Here is a 17,187-nt window from a genome sequence, read left to right on the forward strand (position 1 = left end):
GTCACTTAAGGAGTTTTTGACCATTAATAAGAATTACCCCGTGTAAACAAAATGTCATAGCATTCAGAGACTACATACATACAATTTTAGCTCAAATGACTAAGTTGGAGGAAATATATATATATATATTTGCATGAGAATAAACTTTGAACAAAGCCCAGTTTCATTACAGTCTGTAACTTTGTGTATAATCAGTTGTAAGTCTCAATATTTCATACTACATCAGTGTAAATAGGGTACACGAGAAAACTTTCTACCAGGAGTTGTCTTCATAAACAAAAAAAGTTAATTTTCCTTTACATATTGTTTTTTTTTTGGGGGGGGGGGGGTGTACTTGTGCTCTGGAAAACAGCTTTCATCCATAGTGCAGAGGGTTTCTCTGCTCCTACAATGAATATCTTCTAACATACTGAGTAGGCTTACAGACAAAGAAATACGAAAATGAGTGAGTCTTTGCAAAAACACAAAGAGAGAGATGTTATGCTTTTGGTTGACTTTTCCATATTCACATTCCTTTAAAAAAAGTTTATGTAGTGAGGAGGAGGAGGGGGGGGGGGGGAGAGGGGTAGGGAGAAAAGAAAGCAAGCTTGTGCATGCACCAAGGACAGAGAGTCGTCAAATTTCATAGGCACGTATGCTGAGAGCTTTTCCTTGTTAACAGTAAAATTTGTTTAATTTAAAACATGCACATAGCACTAGAGTGTGATGTGAATTTATATCTCTCACAATTTGGCCACAGTTAGCAGGCGTGATAGGGGACATTGAAAGGAGCAGAAATTCCTCAATAACTGTTGGTCTGAAATTCACTGTTCTAGAGATGTGTCAAAAAAAGAAAGAAAGGAAGATTAGTCAGTGAAGTGTGAGCAACTCAGCTAAAGTATTCCAGATAATACCTTTTATGTTGAAGAGTTCAGTTACTGTTTAAAATACATGGAGATGTCGATTTCAGCTGAGGAGTCAAACCTAGCAAACTTAAATTCCTTTCTGCAGCTAGCTACATCAGACATGATTGTTCTGTGATGTTTAATGGGTAATACTAACTATTAAATTGACTGTGCATAACATCTTCAAATTTTGTAGTCCTGGCTTCCTCAGTTGCATGTAATATTACAGTATATTGATAATTTTTACTTATGGACCATCTGATAGCAACTGAATAAAACACAATTTTAGGGCCATACGCATTTCTGGGGCAACAGAAACCAAAACATTTCATTGAAACAAGCATTCAGTTCATAGTGCTGTGGAATGTGGGGGAAAAAATGCAAATTGGCATTCATAAGAAGAAGAACACTAAAAATGCAACAGCAGTGTAATATGTAAGAAATTGTCCACGCAACCTGCCACTGATGATGCCTTGCAGAAAATAAAGGCGAAATGTGTATGGCACTAAAATTGTGTTTTATTCAGTTGCTGTCAGACAGTCCATAAGTAAAAATTATCAATATACCGTGACTGTGTGTAGTATTGCAATGTAATTAATTTGTTAAAATAATAACCTGTACTGCAGAAATAGTGCGAAACGAAGATAGTGGACATGTAGCGCTGTAAGGTAAAACACTGTTAATAATGAAACATGAAGACTGCGTTTTAAGTCTTGCTAATGTAGAGAGAGTCTGAATGAACTTCTGTCCTCAGAAGCACAGTAACAGCCATTTTGAACAAAATCACACTGCTAGACACATCCAAACCCATTCTCTTACTGGACAAACTTTTGTATTCTCACTTATGATTGGCTGTCATGTTACAGCTGTAGCTCCACAATGCTGTGTTTCTTATCTGTGGTTATCTGGAAAATTTTACTCAGTCTGATTTGCCTGCCTTGCTTTGACTTTATCTTCTTGTTTTTTTATTGTTCTTTGTATTTAATTCCCTGTATAATAATAACAATTGTTGGGGCAGTATAGCATATCTAAAACCAATCAAAATTAAATCTTTGATATTTGGGGCCTGTTGTGCTTACAGATACTATTGCCTTACTTTTAAGTGTTCTAATAATTATACGCAGTTCAAATCAGATAGTGTATTGTGACAGGTAAAAACGTGTGGTGTTCTGACCTAAATTGTTTCACAAGTGTTATTTTACAATCCTTTCACAAGAGTTACTTTAGAGTGGCATGCATATTTCCCGTTATGTAAACAAAATGATCTGCTACATTGCAAACTGTGTTTCGATTGTGTTTTGAAGGTTCGGTGGACTGCCGAATCTGAGACTGCTGGATCTACGACAAGGGTACGGCCTGGATGATGACACGATAATCGCCGTAAGCACTGGGTGCCCACTTTGCAGCAACTCATTCTCAGAGAAGCTGAGCAACTGTCCGATGCGGCTTTCTCTCAAATCTACCGCCTGGAACATCTTGAAATGTAAGTAATGTTGCTGATGTTGCACTACAGCGATCATGAAGTCATTATAGTAACTATGGTTACAAAAGTGAACAAATCAGCTAAGAATGCTAGGGTAGAGTTTCTGCCAGAAAAAGCAGAGAAGCAGTTGTCAGCATCTCATTTATCAGTTGACATCACTTAGTTCCAGTAAGGTGGATGTAGAGGAATTACGGGCAAAGTTTAAACAGAATTTAAATAATAGGGATTGCACAAATGGTGACAAACAAAGGTCAGTAAAGATTCGTGCATCTGTGAAAAGATTTATTCTTGAAGCATACAACTACCACCATCATAACTTAGCAAAAGATCTTGCAGAGAATTCAAGAAAATTCTGGTTTTTATGTATAATTGCTAAGTAGGTCTAGGGCTTCCATCCAATCACTTGTTGACCAGTCTGATGTGGCAGTTGAAGATAGCAAAATGAAAGCCAAAGTTTTAAATTTCATATTGAAGAAATCAGTTACACAGGGAAATCCTGCAAACATACCATCATTTTTCCATCAGACAGACTCCTGTGTGGATGACACAGTAATAATGATCCCTGGTGTAGTGAAACAATTGAAAGATTTGAAAGTACCAGATCTGGATGGAATCCCAATTCAGTTTTACAAAGAGTTCTCTACAACATTGGCCCCATACCTAGCTTACATTTATCGTGAATCTCTCACTCAGTGCAAATTCCCAAGGGACTGAAGAAAATCGAAGGTGACTGCCGTATATCAGAAGGGCAAAAGAACAGACCGACAGAATTATAGACCAATATCCCTAACATTGGTTTGCTGAGGAATCCTTGGAACAAATTCTGATTTCAAATATAATAATTTTTTTTTGAGACTGAGATCGTAGGTACACAAATCAGCATGGTTTCAGAAAGCATCTCTCATGTGAAACTCAGCTTGCCCTTTTCTCAAATGATATACTGCGAACTATGGATGAAGAGCAGCAGGCAGATTCTGGAAAGCATTTGACATGGTGCCCTATTGCACACTGTTAAAGAAGATATGAACATATGGAATAAGTTCATAGATATGTGAGTGGTTTGAAGACTTCTTAAGTTATAGAACTCAATATGTTTTCCTTGACAATGAGTGTTCATCAGAGACAAGGGTATTGTCAGGGGTGCCCGAGGTAAGTGTCATAGGACTTCTGTTACTCTGTATACATAAATGATTTCGCTAACAGGTTGGGCAGCAATCTGTGGTGTTCAATAAGGTATCGAAGTTGTGTGACTACATGAGGATACAAAATGACTTGGACAAAATTTCTAGTTGGTGTGGTGAATGGCAGCTAGCTCTAAATCTAGAAAAATGTAAGCTAATGGCAATGAGTAGGAAAAACAAACCCATGATGTTCTTAGTAGTATCCTGTTTCACACAGTCATGTTGTTTACATATTTGGCGTAATGTTGCAGAGCGAATCTAAATGGAACAAGTATGTGAGGATTGTGGTAGGCAAGATGAATGGTCGACATTGGTTTATTGGGAGGATTCTAGGAAGGTGCAATTCATTTGTAAAGGAGATTGCATGTACTATGCTAGTGTGACCAATTCTTAAGTACTGCTCGAGTGTGTGGAGTACAGTAAGACACTGAAGCAGTTCACAGGCAGCATGCTAGATTTGTTACTGGTAGGTTTGAACAACATTCAAGCGTTACGGACATGTCGGAAACTTCCCAAGATGAAAGGTGACATTCTTTTTGAGGAACACTATTTAGAAAATTTAGAGGACTGGCATTTCAATTCTACTGCCTCCAACATACATTGTGCATGAGGACCACAAAGATAAGATATGAGAAATCAGGGCTTGTATGGAGGCATATAAACAGTTGTTTTTCCCTCGCTCTGTGTGTGAGCGGAACAGGGTTTGATATGACTAGTAATGGTACGGAGTACCATCTGTCACATGCCATACAGTGATTTGTGGAGCATCTATGTAGATGTAGTGAAAAACAGTAAGTAAATACAGTAATTGGATGAATAACCAAACTCTGAAGCAGCTGACAATCATGTCTAAATTATTTGTAAATGTGGAGGCTGAAATAGGATTGAGGTTCATTAAGTCGTGGCATTAACTGGAAATACACTGCTGACCATTAAAATTGCAAATCACAGTAAAAGGCAATAAAAGATAACTATTAGCCTATGGCTACCTATTCTTTTTTTTATTAATCAAAAAGACAGTTTTGTTTAAGTGTTTCTGCATCAAGTCACATAACCCATCTTAACATTAAACATATTTTATGGGACCTCAGTCCATAATATGAAATTACTGCCAGAAATTCAAGCCACTGACACACAACTTTTGTCATCAACAAACGTCCCCCTTCCCCACCGTGTAACCTCCTAGCTGCCCAACCCTCCCTCCACCTCATCCCTGTACCCTCCTACAAGCGGTACCTTACCATACCCTACTTCTCAAAGACCTTGTTGGCTGAAAGCTCATTTTCCGACAGTCTTTTTGTTGTGCCTATCTGTGACTCGGCACCTCTGTTATTTGGTTAGTAGCAACTATCCTTTTTATAATATTATTTTCTTTCTCAATTTCAAAACTTGGGGAAAAAAAAATCCTCTTGACCACATGAACTGACCAGAAGGTGCGAGTAGCATTGTCAATTAGAACCTTGGACTGCCCAAGAGGACACATTCAAAAGTCAACAGGTGCAGCTAAGGTATGTATAGCATTTATAATGAGATGCAACCCCGTACAGTCCCCCACAGTTCTTTGTTCCAGCTCACCATATTAATTATTGTCCAAAGCTGCTACAGAATGCCCCATACCTACACCATCTTGTCAAAACGAGGTGTCTCATCTGGCTCGCAGTGCTCACTTTGTGACCATATGTCGTACTTACTCCCCACTACCACAGAACTATTGTCAGCACCACAGTCTCCCACACCACCTCTCCCCTCATTTGGCAACCTCTGCACACTCTGTAGTGTGATGCTTAAGAAAAACCCCAGCCATGGGGCATGTCCACAAGTCACCTACCAGCGATGTTGCTGGAATCAATCGTGGTCGAGCAGAATCAATTGGGGCACATCAGACCCGAGCATCACCATCTTGGATGGTTACTAGCTTTTCTTAGGCTGCATTTACACTGGCTTTAAAAACATGTGTCTGTTCATAGCATTGTTTGCAATTCGTCTCGCAGTGTGGGAGCCACATTGTTCAGTCGTCTCGCAGCATGGGGGCTACATTGTTCAGTGTTCACGTCACTATCTACACTAGTGACAAACATTTCTACATATGCCCCCTGTGGGTCCGGGGGTTAGAATAGGCCCGAGGTATTCCTGCCTGTCGTAAGAGGTGACTAAAAGGAGTCCCTCCCCCTCAAGGGGGTAGTTAGCGCCTGCGTCCGGAGATGGACGGTTTCACGAACTATATTTGCGTTCATTTTGGTTTTTCACTTCTTCTGGTTTCTTCCCTCCTTTGGTTGGTTCCTTTCTTTGTTCTTCTCCATCTCACTTTTTTACTTACTCTCCTCCTTGCCTTCTTCTCCTTCTCTGGTCTCCGCTTCGCCGTTTGAGACAGTCTGTCCTTTCTTTCCCTCTCTCCTTTCTTTTTCCTCTTCTTCCTTCCTCCCTGTGCGTGCCTGAAGGCCGCCCCACGCATTCGCACGCGTAGCCGGTGACGGGGCAACGCGTAATTCCCCGCCCTGGGTAGACAAGTAAGGCACGCACGTACCCCCTGGTAAAGGCCAGGCCCAGGGAGGGGTGGTTTCCTGAGCTGACACCTTCCGACCATGCCGATTGGTCCCTCCGTCCGTTTCTCGGGAAGTGTGACCTGAGGTGTGAACAATCACCTAAGGCGAGAGTGCCCTCTGAGAGGGTCCCCACAAGAAAGGAGCGCGCCATCGGAGACGCTGGCAATCATAGGGGATTCCTCCGCAACGGATTTCTCTTCTTCTTCTTCTCTCTCAACTTCTGCCCACAAACGGAAACTTGACCAGCCACCAGTGACAAAAGTACTACCGCCTGCCCCACAGTTCCTCGTAGTTTCTCGATCTGAGGACGGAAAGGATTTTTCCTCTGTCAACCCTTTCATTATCCAGAAGGGCGTAGATGCCATAGCCGGATCGGTCAAGTCTTGTACCAGGTTGCGTAATGGTACCTTGTTACTAGAAACTGAGAGCACCTTTCAGGCACAAAAACTGCTTCGGGCTACACTCCTGTACATGTTCCCTGTCCTGGTGGAGGCTCACCTCACTTTGAATTCGTCTCGTGGTGTGGTATATACTAGATCACTCGACAGATTGACTGACAAGGAGATTCAGTATTTCCTCGCTGAGCAGTGCATGACGGCTGTCCATAGGGTCATGAAAAAGGTCAACAATGACCTTGTACCGACCCGGACACTTTTCTTGACATTTGATAGTGTTCAGCTGCCGTCACGCATCAAAGTGGGCTACGAGGTTATTTCTGTTCGCCCCTATGTCCCGACACCTATGTGCTGCTACCAATGTCAGCGTTTTAATCACACTCGCCAGTCTTGTTCCAATGCGGGTACATGTGTGACTTGTGGCAGGGATGCCCATGAGGGTGACTGTCCACCTCCGTCTCCTCGTTGTGTGAACTGTCATGGTGACCATGCAGCGTCCTCCCGCAACTGTCCCATCTACAAGGAAGAACGCTGTATCCAAGAAATTCGGGTCAAAGAGAAAGTCTCCACCTCGGCTGCTCGCAAGCTATTTGCTAGTAGGAAGCCCACGTTGCTCCCAGCGGGGAAGTACAGTACTGTCCTCGCCTCTCCTCGGACTACCAGGGAGGTGGCAACGCAGACATGCGATCTGACCTTCAGCACTACGGTCGTCCGTTGGGCCAGTGCTAAGATCGCCTGGTCGACATCTCCTCTTCCTCCCGTCGCCCCTTCGACACAAGCACCTTTATCAGCTTCTGCCAGGATGAAGATCCAGAAGTCAGATGCACAGGCCTTCAAGAAAGAACCGTCTTGTGCAGACCTTCTACGTACCTCGAACTCTCAGCCATCGACCAATCCTTCCACAAAACGACCTTCCAACAAGGCTCATAGGAAGCACAGTTCTCCTTCCCCGCCACGGCGCATTTCTCCTCCTGCACCACCCAGCGGTTGCCGCCCCAGGCCGTCATCCATTTCGCCTGGTCGCACCGCTGGTAGCCGAACATCTGGCCGTTCACCAGCGGAGGAAGCTCCCCCTCCCAGCCATCTTCACAAGATGGCCGATGAACCTATAGAACAAATGGATGATGACTGTCCGCCTCCTGCTAGCGGCGGCAGTGCTCGCTCGAAGCCGGGCCCTCAGCGGCCTTCGAGATGACCCCTTCTTGCATCTTCTTCTTCTCACGATGGCACTTATTCACTGGAATATTCTCAGCATTTGCTCCAACCGAGAGGACTTGAAATTGCTGCTCCGCTTGCACCGTCTGCTCGTCGTAGCCCTCCAGGGAACGAAGCTACGCCCATGCGATCAAATTGCCTTGGCACACTACACCTCTGTGCGTTTCGACTTACCCCCTGTGGCAGGTATTCCGGCTCATGGAGGAGTTATGTTGCTGGTCCGGGATGATATCTACTATGATCCCATCACATTGCACACCGGCCTGCAGGCAGTTGCCGTCCGCATTACTCTCCCCACTTTTACATTTTCCATTTGTATCGTTTACAATTGTCGTCTGCCATTACCAGGGCAGACATGCTGCAAATTATTGCTCAGCTACCTGCACCATTTTTGTTAACTGGAGACTTCAATGCTCACCATCCTCTTTAAGGCTCTCCAGCATCCTGTCCGAGGGGCTCCCTGTTAGCAGACGTTTTCAACCAGCTCAATCTTGTCTGCCTCAATACTGGCGCCCCTACTTTCCTTTCAGACACATCTCACATCTATTCCCTTTTAGACCTCTCTAAATGTACTACCCAACTTGCACGCTGGTTTGAGTGGTTTGCACTTTCTGATACATATTCAAGCGACCACTTCCCGTGTGTTATACATCTCCTGCATCATACCCCCTCTCCGTTCTCAACTAGTTGGAACATCTCCAAAGCAGACTGGGGGCTCTTCTCTTCCAGGGCGACCTTTCAGGATCAAACCTTCACAAGCTGCGATAGTCAGGCCGCAAAGAAGTCATTCTCACTGCTGCTGAATATTCCATCCCTCACACTACTTCTTCTCCACGCCGCTTACCGGTCCCCTGGTGGACCACAGCATGTAGAGACGCCTTACGTGCTCGTTGACGTGCTTTACGCACCTTTAAACGCCACCCTACAGTGGCAAATTGTATCAGTTATAAACGATTACATGCGCAGTGTCGTCATATTTTTAAAGAAAGCAAGAAAGCCAGCTGGGCTGCTTTCGCAAGCACCTTCAACAGTTTTACTCCTTCTTCTGTTGTCTGGGGTAGCCTGCGCCACCTATCTGGCACTAAGGTCCACTCACCAGTTTCTGGCTTGACGGTCGCGAATGACGTCCTTGTGGCCCCTGAGGATGTCTCCAATGCCTTCGGCCACTTTTTCGCAGAGGTTTCGAGCTCCACTCATTACCCCCCTGCCTTCCTCCCCCGAAAACAGGCAGAGGAGGCTCGGCCACCTAACTTCTGCTCCTGGAATCGTGAAAGTTATAATGCCCCATTCACCATGCGAGGACTCGAAAATGCACTTGCCCGGTCACGGTCCTCCACTCCAGGGCCTGATTCTATTCATATTCAGATGCTGAAGAACCTTTCGCCTGCGGGTAAAGGTTTCCTTCTTCGTACTTACAATCGCAGCTGGATTGAGGGACATGTTCCCGCATGGTGTGCGCGAGTCTATTGTTGTCCCGATTCCTAAGCTGGGGAAGGACAAGCACTTGCCTTCCAGTTATCGACCCATCTCGCTTACCAGCTTTGTCTGTAAGGTGATGGAGCGAATGGTTAACTCTCGGTTGGTTTGGCTGCTCGAATCTCGACGCCTACTTGCCAATGTACAATGTGGATTTCATAGGCGCCGCTCTGCTGTTGACCATCTGGTTACCTTGTCGACATTCATTATGAATAACTTCTTGCGGAAGCGCCCGACTGCGGCTGTGTTCTTTGATTTGGAGAAGGCTTTCGCCAGGAGAATGGGGTGCCACAGGGCTCCGTTTTGAGCGTCGCTCTCTTCACCATAGCGATCAATCCAATAATGGATTGCCTCCCAGATGATGTATCAGGCTCCCTTTTCGTGGACGATTTTACCATCTATTGCAGCGTGCAGCGTACATGTTTCCTGGAGCGCTGTCTTCAGCGTTCTCTTGACCATCTTTACTCCTGGAGTGTCGCCAATGGCTTCCGTTTTTCTGCCGAGAAAACGGTCTGTATTAACTTCTGGCGCTACAAAGAGTTTCTCCCACCGTCCGTACGACTCGGCCCCGTTGCTCTCCCATTCGTGGAGACAACAAAATTTTTAGGTCTTACATTTAACAGGAAACTTAGTTGGTCTCCACATGTCATATTTGGCTGCCCGTTGTACCCGTTCTCTAAATGTCCTCCGTGTTCTCAGTGGCACGTCGTGGGGAGCGGATCGAACCATCCTACTTCACCTATATCGGTCGATCGTCCGCTCCCTGGGTGCTTTGTATACTCCTCTGCACGGCCGTCCATCTTACGCCGCCTCAACTCCATACAACATCGGGGTTTACGGCTTGCGATCGGAGCGTTTTATACTAGTCCCGTCGAGAGTCTTCATGCTGAAGACTCTGAATTGCCACTCACCTACCGGCGCGATATACTGCTTTGTCGTTACGCCTGTTGGCTACTGTCAGTGCCCAACCACCCATCGTATCATTTCTTTTTTGACGACTCTCTCGACCGTCAATACGGGTTGTATGTCTCTGCCCTGCTACCCCCTGGAGTTCGCTTTCGTCGCCTCCTTCAACACCTTGATTTTTCACTCCCTGCAACCTTTAGAGTGGGCGAGAGCCACACGCCACCTTGGCTCCAGGCTCAGGTTCGCGTTCACCTTGACCTCCACTTGCTCCCAAAGGTGGTTACCCCCGGTTCAGTATACCACTCCTGTTTTGTCGAACTTCATTCGAAGTTCATTAATATGACCTTCATTTACACAGATGGCTCTAAGACCAATGACGGGGTCGGGTGTTGTTTTATTCGCGGCACAAAGTTTCAAATACCAGCTACATGGCCATTGTTCGGTCTTCACAGCTGAGCTCTTTGCCCTCTACCAGGCTGTTCTTTACGTCTACCGCCACCGACATTCTGCTTATGTCATCTGCTCCGATTCTCTGAGCTCCATCCAGAGCCTCAGTGATCCGTATCCAGTTCACCCTTTCGTGCACCGGATCCTACACTCTCTTCAGCAGCTGGTGGACGACGAGTCTCCAGTTAGCTTTATGTGGGTTCCTGGCGATGTCGGTATCCCTGGGAACGAAGCTGCAGATGCCGCGGCCAAGGCTGCGGTCCTCCAGTCTCGGACGGCTTCTTGTTGTGTCCCTTCATCAGATTGTAGCACGGTCATTTGTCGGCGCATTTTATCGCTGTGGCATGCCGATTGGGCTGCACTTACAGACAACAAGCTTCGGGCCTTGAAACCTCTTCCCGCCGCTTGGACGTCCTCCTCACGTTCTTCTCGGCGGGAAGAGGTCGTTTTGGCCCGGCTACGAATTGGACGCTGCCGGTTCAGCCATCGCCATCTGCTGACGGCAGCGCCGGCGCCGTTCTGTCCATGTGGGCAATTGCTGACGGTCCGCCACATTTTAACGTCCTGTCCGGATTTTACTACGCTGCGTCTTGATCTTGGCCTGCCATGTACTCTGGATGCCATTTTAGCGGATGACCCAGGAGCTGCTGCTCGCGTTCTTCGTTTTATCAACTTGACACACCTGTCGAAGGACGTTTGATTATGCTGTAGTTTTTTAATCCTATGCCTGTTAATACATCTTTTATAGTGTTGTCCCTTTTAGTTGCTGTTTTAACCTTGTGCCTCACGGTACATTCCTAAATTAGTCAGGGTGCTAATGACCATTGTAGTTGTGCACCCTAAATCCACGAAAAAAAAAAAAAATTTCTACATACGTACTTGAGTCACCTACTGTGCCGAACTGGTAACAAACATATCACATTGTGTTTACGCATTAAGAGAGGCCTATGCTATGACAAGTGAACAGGAAGACTTAATGATACGTGGTGCTGCAGTAATAATATTAGATGAAATAAGCAGATAAACAAAACAACGTAGTCATCATCGGTGGACAAAATCGTACTGTAGAAGACGTGGTGAGAATGACGTGCTTTGTGAGAAGAATTTGAAAGACAGTTCTGGTTTTTGTAACTTCACTAGGATGCTGTGGTCTGATTTTGAAATTCTACTTAATATTATAGGGTCAGCTGTTTCAAGTAAAGACACAAATTTCAGTCCTGTTGTTGTCATCGTCCCTGCCTCCCCCCCCCCCCCCCCCCCCGCCCCCCCACCCCCCTACCCCCACCCATGTCTCCTTACAACAGGAGATTACCATCAAAGGCTTGCATATTTATCCCACATTTCAAAGCCAGCCATTTCACAAACAGTTCCTGCAGTTTCTGAGGATTTGATTGAAGGACTGAAGGATTATTTGAATGTACTTCAGTTATGTTAATAACACTGAAATGTATTTAATTGATCATATATTTATTTTATTTTCATATTAAATTAATCCATATTATAATTTTAAACAAGAAAAACTTCTTCAGCCTCAAGGTCACCCCACACTTCCAATGAATTTTTCAGGGGAATGTGATGTAGATGATCCCCCTGCCACATTGACATTTACTACTGACTGGTGCCTCCTATCTACATTCATTTCTACCTTGTATAGTCATAAAAGGTTTTGTTTGTGATTGTTGTCATCATAGTGGCCACGCCTCCATTTCATAGGATGGCATCTCACGTAACTAGCTGATGATACATTTTTCCAAAGACAGGTAATGAATCCCATCATTTTCGTTGTTGTTGCTGAATTAGTGAAAAATGGGAGATCTATTTTTTTTTAACTACATTGCTGCTGCTACTGCCAAGCAATGCAACAATTGTTTTGTAGGAAGTCATGCTCCTGTTTACTACATTTATAACTATGACTTCGGACATTCCAGAAGCACTCCCCTGCCTCATAGTGTGACAAGTTCATAAATTTTGCTTCTTGACCATTCCATTTTGTAAGGAACACATGAGAAGACAAGAAGCAACACTACAGACTGAGCAAAAACATGCTAATGCTGCATTTCATGGTAGCAGGACTTAGTGTTCCTTTGATCTGTACTGGCTCAACCATTGAATAATGTTCTTGTCTTTGCAATGTGTTGCGAACATCAGTAGACCAGTACCAGTCACGAACATTGTTGCAGAACATGTTTCAAGCTCTGTGTGAAAGCAGCTTTAGAACCTGCTGAAGATGTAGACCAAAGATCTTCTTGATTTGATCAAGTCACCTGCTCGCTGCTCTCCCTGCAGTGTTGGGGGCTAGAACAGACTCGTGGCCCTTCCTTGCCTGTCATAAGAGGTGACAGATAGGAGTCTTTTTTTTATTGGGTCAGTGTTTTATATATAGGAAAAATATATTAAAAACAGAGATTCCAAGACTTACCAAGCGGGAAAGCGCCGGCAGACAGGCACATGAACAAAACACACACACAGAATTACGAGCTTTCGCAACTGGCAGTTGCTTCGTCAGGAAAGAGGGAAGGAGAGGGAAAAATGAAAGGATGTGGATTTTAAGGGAGAGGGTAAGGAGTCATTCCAATCCCGGGAGCGGAAAGACTTCCCTTAGGGGAAAAAAAGGACAGGTGTACACTCGCACACACACACACATATCCATCCGCACATACACAGACACAAGCAGACATATTTAAAGGCAAAGAGTAAGGGCAGAGATGTCAGTCGAGGCGGAAGTACAGAGGCAAAGAAGTTGTTGAAAGACAGGTGAGGTATGAGTGGCGGCAACTTGAAATTAGCGGAGGTTGAGGCCTGGCGGATATCGAGAAGAGAGGATATACTGAAGGGCGAGTTCCCATCTCCGGAGTTCGGATAGGTTGGTGTTGGTGGGAAGTATCCAGATAACTCGGACGGTGGAACACTGTGCCAAGATGTGCTGGCCGTGCATCAAGGCATGTTTAGCCACAGGGTGATCCTCATTACCAACAAACACTGTCTGCCTGTGTCCATTCATGCGAATGGACAGTTTGTTGCTGGTCATTCCCACATAGAAAGCATCACAGTGCAGGCAGGTCAGTTGGTAAATCACATGGGTGCTTTCACATGTGGCTCTCCCTTTGATCGTGTACACCTTCCGGGTTACAGGACTGGAGTAGGTGGTGGTGGGAGGGTGCATAGGAAAGGTTTTACACCGGGGGCGGTTGCAAGGGTAGGAGCCAGAGGGTAGGGGAGGTGGTTTGGGGATTTCATAGGGATGAACCAAGAGGTTACGAAGGTTAGGTGGACGGCGGAAAGACACTCTTGGTGGAGTGGGGAGGATTTCATGAAGGATGGATCTCATTTCGGGACAGGATTTTAGGAAGTCGTATCCCTGCTGGAGAGCCACATTCAAGGTCTGATCCAGTCCCGGGAAGTATTCTGTTACAACTGGGGCACTTTTGGGGTTCTTCTGTGAGAGGTTCTGGGTTTGAGGGGATGAGGAAGTGGCTCTGGTTATCTGCTTCTGTACCAGTTTGGGAGGGTAGTTGCGGGATGCGAAAGCTGTTTTCAGGTTATATATATATATATATATATATATATATATATATATATATATATATATATATTAAAAACAAAGATTCCAAGACTTACCAAGCGGGAAAGCGCCGGCAGACAGGCACATGAACAAAACACACAAACACACACACAGAATTACGAGCTTTCGCAACTGGCAGTTGCTTCGTCAGGAAAGAGGGAAGGAGAGGGAAAAATGAAAGGATGTGGGTTTTAAGGGAGAGGGTAAGGAGTCATTCCAATCCCGGGAGCGGAAAGACTTCCCTTAGGGGAAAAAAAGGACAGGTGTACACTGGCGCACACACACACACACACACACACACACACACACATATCCATCCGCACATACACCCATGAACAAAACACACAAACACACACACAGAATATTGAGTATAATTAGGCAGGATAAAATGTATGATAGATTACGGAAAAATGGAAGATGAATACAAAGTGGAACTTCTTGTACAAACGAAAAGAGAAAGTAAGACGATAGAGAAGATTTCGAAATGCAACAGAGACAATAACAAACGTAATTAGTGTATGTGCGGATGGATATGTGTGTGTGTGTGTGTGTGTGTGTGTGTGTGTGTGTGTGTGTGTGTGTGTGTGTGTGTGCGAGTGTACACCTGTCCTTTTTTTCCCCTAAGGGAAGTCTTTCCGCTCCCGGGATTGGAATGACTCCTTACCCTCTCCCTTAAAACTCACATCCTTTCATTTTTCCCTCTCCTTCCCTCTTTCCTGACGAAGCAACTGCCAGTTGCGAAAGCTCGTAATTCTGTGTGTGTGTTTGTGTGTTTTGTTCATGTGCCTGTCTGCCGGCGCTTTCCCGCTTGGTAAGTCTTGGAATCTTTGTTTTTAATATATTTTTCCCATGTGGAAGTTTCTTTCTGTTTATATATATATATATATATATATATATATATATATATATATATATATATATATATATATATTGGTCTTGTGATTGTTCTTCAGACTTTTGAAAGTTTTTGCTCTTTTCTTTTATTGGTGCACTTTTCCCCTTGCATTTGTTTTGTTATTTTAAATACTGATCCCAATTTCCCCATTTTACCAAAGTGTGGGCTGTTTGGGGAAGGATGCGTTGCTGTGGTGCAGTACTTCTCCACTGTGTGCTGTTATCTATTGCACCTACGAACCAAGTGTGACTACCTCTGCACCCAGAATCCAGTGCAGTAGCCAGTCTGTTGTGGTGGTGTTGTCACGTACCCTCTCGATGGAAACCCCCTGACAATGCAGCAATTCCACTGCTTGATGCCTGAGCTGTGGCTTCCCCGTGTTATCCAAGGAGTAGGTCCCTGATCACTGCAGGGTACCGGGACTCTTAGGCAACAGCTACTGTGCCAGGTGGCCTTTGGCTTTGCAGGATGGCACCCACAGAGAGATACTCCAATAGGAGTGAGTGGCATCGCAGTGGACGATCCACAGTGAAATGGGTCTAACTCAATAGTGGCCGTGTCAACACGACCGTCTTATTAGTCAGGAACAGTGATTTTAATGCAGAAGTTTACAATCATATGGCATTTCTGTCATTGACTGTGCCTGAAGATGAGAGCCAGGCAAGGAGAAATGGGAGTGTACAGTTTGCTGAGTCCTTGGTTTGTTCCTGCACTGATGGCAGCTCTTTGGCTTCATTGAAGCAAATGTTCTTCATTGAAAATATTGAAGATGGGTTTGGGGAGATTTGACAACAGAGTAGGTGAGAAATGGTTCCTTGCTCATCAAAACATCGCATGACAGCCAATGAACGGGAACTTTAGGCCTGTGTCAAATTAAGAGATATACCAGTCACCATTTCTCCTGATGACAAGTTCAGTAGAATTCAAGGTGTTATATTCCGTTGGGACCTAAATGCTACAAACTGATGAAGAACTGCATACTAATCTGGTGCGCTGTGGAGTCTGTTTTATTCACCACATCCAGAAGAGACCGAAGAGTACTAGACTGGACACTGGAGTTTTGTCCTGTCCTCGACAGCAACTTTTTACCTGAGAAGGTTAAGGTCGTGGTTTATAGTTTTGATGTCAGGCATTACTTTCCGCCTCAGATGAGATGTTTTAAATGCCAAAGGTTTGGACACATGTCCTCCCACTGTTCTAATGAGGCTATCTGTAGGACATGTGGACGGGTGTACCATGAGGGCAGCACTTGTGAGCAACCCCCTCAATGTGTTAACTGTCCAGAACCTCCTTGTTCACTGCAGTGCTCACGAGGGAGAAGAAAATTCGAGGGTGGACCACCTGTCTTACCAAGATGCATGGAAAAGTTTGAGAGATTTCTTGTGACTAATAGGGTCTCCAATTTTACAGCTGTCTTATCACAGTCCACACCTCACATCTGACAGGGTCTCACACAACACCCCCTGCCCTGATCGTATTCCAGAGCCTGCCTCACAGTTGGGAGAGGGAACGTCAGCTCCCTCCCTACACCTATAGCACCAGTTGTTCCCACACTTTTGGTGCGGAAATCCAAGTCTTGGAAGGATAAGAAGGATAATCAGATATATAAGCTACTTTCTGAGGCTTTGATGGTCCGCATCCCAGCCCTGCAGCCATCGGGCCTATGTACATGGATGACAGATCATGCAATCAGGTGGACCGTGACCTGGTATCAAAGCAATCACACCCATCTTTTTCATTTGCCATTTAGTCAGACCTGACTCCAGCACTTCTTCAATGGAACTGTAATGGCTACTATCACCATTTGACCAAACTCCATCAGTTAATGGCTACTTACTCAGTAATTGGCTTAGAACTTCAAGAAAGACAGTTTACAGCAGCTCGCCTCCCTGCTCTGAAAAACTACCAACACTCCTGTACCAATCACAGTAATGTCAAGAGAATGTCTGGTGAGGTCTGTACCCTCATGTGTTGTGATGTTTCCAGTTGACGGGCTTGCTGCAAAAACCAGATAAGTCCATTTCTGGTCAAAAATGAGATGTTATTGGCATGACATATAACATCAGAATGTGCATCTTTTGGTGCAAGAACGAGACTTTTGTTGAATGATCTGAATGAGATATGCATGGTTGCATTTGGAGGAAGAAACAGATTAGTCCTGAACTTGGCTGGTTCTTACACCAGTAGGTGGCAGCACTAG

At 45.0% G+C, this 17,187-nt stretch overlaps 1 protein-coding gene across 4 annotated transcripts in view; it reads left to right on the top strand.

The window, feature by feature from the left end:
* The window catches only part of LOC126293296 (uncharacterized), an 83,923-nt gene that overhangs the window by 29,638 nt on the left and 37,098 nt on the right, over positions 1-17,187 (top strand). For all 4 annotated transcript variants that reach the window (XM_049986425.1, XM_049986426.1, XM_049986427.1 and 1 more), the window contains exon 6: positions 2,189-2,367. In XM_049986425.1, the coding sequence (XP_049842382.1) occupies positions 2,189-2,367 (179 nt within the window). The remainder of the gene's footprint in view (positions 1-2,188; positions 2,368-17,187) is intronic.

Source organism: Schistocerca gregaria, chromosome 10, assembly GCF_023897955.1.
Source record: "Schistocerca gregaria isolate iqSchGreg1 chromosome 10, iqSchGreg1.2, whole genome shotgun sequence".
In the NCBI taxonomy this organism is placed as follows: Eukaryota; Metazoa; Arthropoda; class Insecta; order Orthoptera; family Acrididae; genus Schistocerca; species Schistocerca gregaria.